This window comes from Echinops telfairi, unplaced genomic scaffold, assembly GCF_000313985.2.
Source record: "Echinops telfairi isolate 266 unplaced genomic scaffold, ASM31398v2 ScPeMD7_7468;HRSCAF=8506_0, whole genome shotgun sequence".
Taxonomy (NCBI): Eukaryota; Metazoa; Chordata; class Mammalia; order Afrosoricida; family Tenrecidae; genus Echinops; species Echinops telfairi.
Genome location: NW_022111369.1, coordinates 47,476,187 through 47,483,749, shown reverse-complemented (window position 1 = coordinate 47,483,749; position 7,563 = coordinate 47,476,187). Strand labels below are relative to the sequence as shown.

Genomic DNA, 7,563 nt, shown 5'->3' with positions numbered 1-7,563 from the left:
GTGTATGGATTGGGATAACAGTTGTATGAGCCCCTAATAAAATGTTAAAAAATAAATAAATAAATAAAATAAATGTTCTCTCTCAGTGGAAAAAATATAAAAATTGCCTTTTCTTCCAGCCTGATACTGCCTCAATCAGGCTACATAAAAAGTACAGCCAAAGAAGAAAGTAGCAAACTGACCCCCTCCCTAGAAGTATGTGCTACAGAGGACAACACAAAACCTACAGGTTGGGGAGAGGGCTGGCCTGCCACGCCTACATGGAAGCAAACCAAGAAAGAAAAAGAGACAGTGATGGACACACCAAGCCTTTAGGATGAAATCCCTGCATGGAGTTGCTAAGGCACAGAGAGGACTGTAGAGCCAACAACAACTCAAGTCATGATGTCCCCTCCCTGGAGCATACAGTAATAGAGGACAATACTACGGACATATGGTGGGGAGTGAGTCCAGTCTGACCCCTCACAGTGGGGCAAACCAAGAAGGGAACATAACAGATCAGCAATGGGAGAAAAGCAAAGCCACAAAGCCCCTGATGAGCCCCAAAAGTAGACTTCAGGCTAAGAGGGGCAGTTCCCAGAACCCCCCAGGACCCATGGAGAGATAATCATAAAGGTCAGCGGAAAGACCTGAAATTGTGTATGCATTTTCTTTTTTTTACTTATTTTTGTTTTCTCTTTTTCTTCTATCTTTTGTTTTCGCTTTGTCTCCATTATTCTTGTTTTGCCTACCTATATAAGACAGGCAAGGGAAGCAAGCTTGAGAAGAAAGCAATGGGACCAACAGTTCTAGAGGACTTGGGAAGAGGATGTGGGATAAGGGAGAGGTGAGGAAGCAATGCCATAGACAGAGGAACAACTAGGGAATTAAAATCAACAACAAGGAAGACATAGACATCCTAATGATGTAGGAGCAACAGCAATATCACTGAGAGGAAATACTGGGAGGCAGAAGAAGGGTGAGTGTGATGATGGGGCAGGAGGAAGATAAAAGGAAACAGAGGAAAGATCTAGGAAGCAAACCTCTGGATAGAGGTATAAACATAAGTGTATAAATATGTAAATATATTAATTCATAAAAATAGATATATCAGCCTATGTACATATATTTATATGGCAATATATTGAGGTAGTGAGCAGCCTGTGGGCCTCTGCTCAAGCCCTCCTTCAATGCAAGAATATGTTGTTCTAATAACCTGGCATTCTGTGATGCTCACCTTCCCTGCAGGATCACTGAAGACAAAATGGATGCATAAGTAAATGTGGTGAAGAAAGCTGATGGTGCCCGACTATTAAATGATATAGGGTCTGGGGTCTTAAAGACTTGAAGTTAAACAAGCGGCCATCTAGCAGAGAAGCAGCAGGCCCACATGGAAGAAGCACACCAGCCTGATCATGAGGTATTGAAAGGATCTGGTAATAGGCATCAGAAGACCCAAAACAGAAAAACATATTGTTGAGAACGGGGGAGAGACCCAAAACATATCTGTAGACAATAGGACATCCCCTCACAGAAGGGTCACAAGGAAGGGATGGGTCAACCAGGTTGCAGTATAGCATCGATGAACACACAATATTCCTCTGGTTCTTTGAGGCTTCCTCACCCCCCACTATCATGACCCCAGTCCTACCTTTCAGGTCTGGCTAAACTGCAGCATGTACACTGGAACAGATAAGAGCTCACAACATATGGAATCCAGGTCAGATAAATGCCTCAGGAACATAAATGGAGTAGGAATACCAAGAGGTCAGGGGGGAAGGGGGGGGAAGGGGGAACCGGTCACAATGCATAAGCCCCACCACCACCCGAGGGGGGCGAACAACAGTAAGGTCAGTGAAGGGAGACAGAGGTTGTTGTAAGATATGAAAATGGTAATCATTTATCATTTATCAAGGGTTCACAAGGCTGGGAAGGTGGAAGAATACGGGAAAAAAGAGGAGCTGATACCAAGGGCTCAAATAGAAAGTAAATGTTTAAAAAATGGTGGTGGCAACATATGTACAAATATATTTGATACAATTGATGTATGGATCATTATAAAAGCTGTGAGATCCCCCAAACAAATGATCTTTTAAAAATAAGAGGAAGAGGGCAACGGATGTATTAAGTGTGTTTCACACAATTGATGCATGTGTGGATTGTGATAAGAGTTGTATGAGCCCCAATAAATGATTTTTTTTAAAAAGAGAATTCCCCAGTAAAGGCATTGGATCCCGAAAGAAAAAAAAAAAAAAAGATAACAGAGCCACAACATGAAAAATGTGATTGATCAATAGCACTGATTGTAAAGGTGGATGTTTTTGTGCTGGCAAATCTTTTGATGTGCACATTTCCATCACATTAAAAAAGGCTACTGTTTTTAAATTTAAAGAAGAAGAAGAGGAAGAGGAAGAGGAAGAAAGTAGGTCCTCCATACTCTTAAGGTGTTTGCCATCTGGTTGAGAGATACAACCACAGGATTCAGAAAAATCCACAGTTTCAACTTGTCTATTTCCCAGTGTTACCAGCAGTCATACACATTGGGTCACACACTAGTAAGGTGGTCATAGCGACTAACATGACCAGTAAGACACAAATAATCCTTGGAAAGTTCCTTTGAAATAAACTAAATGGAAGGGGGCAAAGGAAATAAAGAATTCATTGAAAGCAAACACATTTTTTTCAAATGTAAAATGATTCCAAATGTAGACATTATTAGCTAATATACAAGAAAATTTCTTACCGGCATCCTGAGGGTTTGTGGGCAGTGTTAAGGATTCGCTCAAAAAGAGCAAGCAAATAACAAAACCTGCAAGTTTAAACCATTCCATTTTTTTTTTACTGAAATCTCTTGTAAAATTTCAATTTACTTGAAATTTTTTACAAAGAGTGGTATGTTTGGAGAAAATCAAGCTTTTATACCATGTTATAGTAAAAAAGTAACCTGTTTAATCAAATTCTGATGTATCTCGTGTTTTATTTTTTTGATTACTCTGCAGAATTTAGGTAATTGTTAACTTGAAAAAAGTTACCACAATGTTTAACTTAAAAAAAAAAAAGTTCATAGGTTAAGTATACACAATGTCTAATCAAATAAAACAATTCCAAAAAAAACAAGACCTCTGCCATCAAGTCCATTTTGGTCCATACTAAGGCATCCTGTGTAGAATTCGGAGACTGTAGATCTCTAAGGAGCCAACAGCTCCTTTCTCACACCAAGTGGCTAGTGAGTTTATACTAGCAACCTTGCCATTAGCAGCCCCACAGCTAAAATACAGCATGACTAGGGCTTCTTTGACAACAAACGGTGACAAAGAATCTACAAATAATGCAAAGCTAAAGAGAAAGGATTAAAGAAGCTAACTCACCAAAGAAAGAAACATAGCTGGCAAGATGGTAAGTTTTACTAGATATCAAAGAAGGACGTATTTACTCTTTTAGTAAGAGAGCAGAGTCTAAACTTTTTCATGTTATATGTAGAAAACGGAAGGCTGAACATCTCCGTTAAAGCAAATAGGGAAATATTATTTTGTCCCCTGAGTTTATGCAACTGCATGGTCAGCAACTTTGGTTACAGTTATGTGAATGTTTCTGACAGTTCTTGAGAGAAACTTGATACAGGCTTTTGTTGCTGACTTATATTTGACTTAATTGTTGTTGTTTTTTTAAAGGATCAATTACATTTTTTAATAAAGTACATGATTTTACAGTAAGGTACAAAAGCGACCTTTCTAGAATTTAATAAATTTAGTCATTTCAAGTTTTCACTGGTATTTAGATTCCCAGGTTCATGATTGCAAAAGGTAGGAATGGAGCATAAATGGGCAGGCAGTAATTTATTCCACATTCATTTTCTTAAGAGTGTTCACAGTGGAATATTTGCATGTTTCCTCCAAGGACGTTGCACCTTCTTGCTGGCCAAGACATCTAAGTCACTGCAGATCCGCACCCGGGTGGAGGAGGGTTGGATAATATCATCGACAAACCCTCTCACTGCTGCCGGAAAAGGGTTGGCAAACTTCTCGATGTATTCTGCCTGAGCAGCCTCCGCATTCTCGTGCCCTTTAAAGATGATTTCCACAGCACCCTTTGCTCCCATGACGGCAATCTCTGCTGTGGGCCAGGCATAGTTGGTGTCACCACACAGGTGTTTGGAGCTCATGACATCATTGGCACCTCCATAGGCCTTCCTGGTGATGATTGTGACCTTGGGGACAGTTGCTTCAGCAAATGCGTAGAGTAGCTTGGCACCATGCCTGATGATGCCCCCATATTCCTGTGCTGTGCCAGGCAGAAATCCAGGGACATCAACAAAAGTGATAAGTGGAATGTTGAATGCATCACAGAACCGGACAAAATGAGCCCCTTTCACAGACGAATTAATGTCCAAGCACCCTGAGGCCACCTTGGGCTGGTTGCCAACTACCCCAACAGTCCTTCCTTTCATTCTTGCAAAACCGACAATGATGTTCTTTGCATAACCGGGCATGATCTCAAAAAATTCTCGCTCATCAACAACAGAGCGTATGATGTCCTCCATGTCATAGGCTTTAGTGGACTCCAAAGGGACGATCGTGTCAAGCTCCGGAATCAGACGATCACTGGGGTCATGGCACTCACGGACGGTAGCTGGGTCCTGATTGCTGAGCGGCAGGTAGTTGAAGAATTCCCGTAGGTTGCATAGGGCATCAACATCATTTTCAAAAGCTTTGTGGGCCACACCTGACAGCGTGGTGTGGGTCTTGGCACCACCAAGCTCTTCCTGGGTAACATTCTCATTTGTGACAGACTTCACAACATCAAGGCCAGTAATGAACAGGTATGAAGTGTCCTTTACCATGAACGTGAAGTCTGTTAGGGCAGGGGAGTAGACAGCCCCACCAGCGCACGGGCCCATGATCAGAGAAATCTGTGGGATGACTCCGGATGCCAGGACATTCCTCAGAAAGATGTCTGCATAGCCAGCCAAGGACTCCACCCCTTCCTGGATCCGTGCTCCTCCAGAGTCATTCAGTCCAATCACCGGAGCCCCCACTGTCAAGGCCTGGTCCATGATTTTGCAGATCTTTTGGGCATGCACTCCTGATAGACTTCCTCCAAACACTGTGAAGTCCTGACTGAAGACATAAACCAATCTTCCATTGATTCGGCCCCGTCCAGTGACCACACTGTCTCCAGGAAACTTATTCTTATCAGCAGCCATTCCAAAGTCTGCACATTTGTGTTCCACAAACATGTCGCTTTCAACAAAGCTGCCAGGGTCCAGCAGGAGGCGGACTCGCTCTCTGGCTGTTAGCTTCCCCCGCTTGTGCTGCGCGTCTATGCGGTGTTGGCCCCCGCCCAGGTGCGCGGCCAGGCGTTTGTTCTCGATGCGCTCGGAGACAGGGACGGGGACCCGGACGGGCTGGCTACAAAGACTGCGTGCCGCGGCGCCTCGCGCTGCTTGGCTCCCAAGATTGCTCACTAGGCTGTACAGCTTTGTCCCAGCCACCGCCACCCTCAAGGCCGCCGCCATCTCTGCTCTATCAGTTTGTACCCCGACTTAATTGTTTTTTAACCAATGAAGAATGCTTTTTACATATGTAATTATTAGTCAGAGAGAGACTTGTTAGCTTTTTCATCTCAAATAGGATACTTATTATTTCTGACTGCTGGAAATTAGGAGAATCAAATACAACCCAAATCCATTTCCATCAAGTCAGTTCATCCTGACTCCAATTCACCCATTTCACAATACAATCTTCCCTACCGCTGATAAAAACCTAGGCATCCTAGAATGCTCCCTCCAGAGAACAAGGAGGTTGGGGCATTTGTCTCTTAAGTGAGGTGTAGCAAAAAGAATAATATGAAACTGAAGTGGAAAACAAAAGCTACTAGAGGAGGAGTGGACTTGGGTAAGAGTGGGGATTAGAACTGTCAGATGACCTCATAAAACATCATAATAAAACACTGTGTTATAGGCACTCATTAGACAAACCAATTCAACAGACTGCTGTTTGTTAGTATTAGGTACCTTTGAGTGGCCCTATGTACAACAGAACAAAATACTGTCCAGTCCTATACCAGCCTCACAACTGTTGTTATGTTTGAACCCATTTTTTTGCAGCCACTGTTTCAATCCATCTCTTTGCACTGACCCTCTACTTTACCAACCATGATATCTTTTTTCAAGGACTGGTCTCTCCTGATAATATGTCCAAAGTCCTACCATGCTCACTTCTAAGAAGCATTCTGGCTGTTCTTCCAAGACAGATTTTTTTGTTCTACTGGCAGTCCAGGGTATTTTCAATATTTTTTACCAACACCATAATTCAAAGGCATCAATTGTGCTCCAGTCTTCTTTATTCACTGTCTAACATTCACATGCACATATGACCAATTAAGATACCAAGATTTGTGTTGGTATTGTATTCAAAGTGGCATCTTTTCTCCTTAACACGTTAAAGAGTTCTTATGTCGATTTTCCCAGGGCAAATATCATTTGATTTCTTGACTGTTGTTTCCACGAGTGTTGATTGTGGGCTCAAACAAAAGAAAATTCTTGGTAACGTGATATTGTCTATTAGCCCATAAAAGTATTAGAAGTCAAAAACTGGACTCAAATAGTGTAATTTGAATGCTGAATCCACGAAGAGATAAACCACCACCACCATCAAAATAATTTTTTTCAGACCAGCAGAGGCAGCAGCTGGAACAGCTGCCACCTGTGCCCTCTGCCACCCCGGGGTCTCTTTCCCCCTTCTTCCTCTTCCATCCCCCCCTTCCTCCTCAAACTCCCTTCCTCCTCTGCCCGCCCACAAGGCCCCCCTCGTCTTCCCGCCCACCCCTATTGTTCCGTCCCCAGTCTCCCAGCCTTCCCCTTCCTGCCCAATCCCCTTTCCCCCCTCAGTCGCCTCGTGCCTGCAGTGACCAAAGACTTGACTGCTTAAAGTCCAGCTCCCCAGAACATGGCTGGACAAGGACACCAGTATGATTGAAGGTGGATTAAATGTCACTCTCACCATCCGGTTACTTATGCATGGAGGATAAATAGGTAGGTTAATTCCATAGCAAAATTAGCTGTAGGCAATTCGAAGAAGCATTCCTACAAGTCTCACAGAGCGAACCAGTGATCTTCGACTCCCTGAAAAATGGCACCTGGCTCCTCTAAAACAACACAACACAAACAGCCATCAGCCCCAACGACCTCAATGAAAAAACAGGAGAAACAAAAGGCAATGGCAAAAGATGTCCCGAACATAAAAACATGCATGGAAGAAGCAGACATTGAGCTGCCACAGAAAGAAGTTTTCAGAATGCTGCTTGGAGTCATACAGGATATGAAGGAAACAATAGAGAAAAAGGATCCAATGATAGAGGAGATAAAGGCCATACACCAAAGGGAAATAGAGGAGCTTGGGGAGGAGATAAAAACCAGTAGCAGAAACACAGACCTCGAGAATCGACTGGAGGAAGCAGAGAACCGCATCAATGACTTGGAGGAGAGCCAATCAGACTTTAATAAACATGAACAAAAATCTAATAAGATCATTAGAGAAGCTGAAGAAAACCTAAGAGCTATGTCTAATGCTATGAAGCAGAACA

At 42.9% G+C, this 7,563-nt stretch overlaps 2 protein-coding genes across 2 annotated transcripts in view; both read right to left on the bottom strand.

Annotated features, from left to right (window-relative positions):
* Positions 1-2,852, bottom strand: part of AFM (afamin) — a 35,420-nt gene extending 32,568 nt beyond the window's left edge. The window contains exon 1 of the mRNA XM_045284113.1: positions 2,723-2,852. Within this exon, the coding sequence (XP_045140048.1) occupies positions 2,723-2,810 (88 nt within the window). The 5' untranslated portion in view covers positions 2,811-2,852. The remainder of the gene's footprint in view (positions 1-2,722) is intronic.
* A 793-nt stretch (positions 2,853-3,645) lies between these two features.
* LOC101662874 (propionyl-CoA carboxylase beta chain, mitochondrial-like) lies at positions 3,646-5,494 on the bottom strand. Its single transcript, XM_045284224.1, has one exon. The coding sequence runs from the start codon at positions 5,492-5,494 to the stop codon at positions 3,845-3,847; it is 1,650 nt and encodes a 549-aa protein (XP_045140159.1). The 3' UTR covers positions 3,646-3,844.
* Positions 5,495-7,563: the final 2,069 nt, after the last annotated feature.

What these genes read in the sequence shown, in the direction of transcription:
- LOC101662874 (XM_045284224.1), bottom strand. Translation starts at nt 5,494, where the DNA reads ATGGCGGCGGCCTTGAGGGTGGCGGTGGCTGGGACAAAGCTGTACAGC.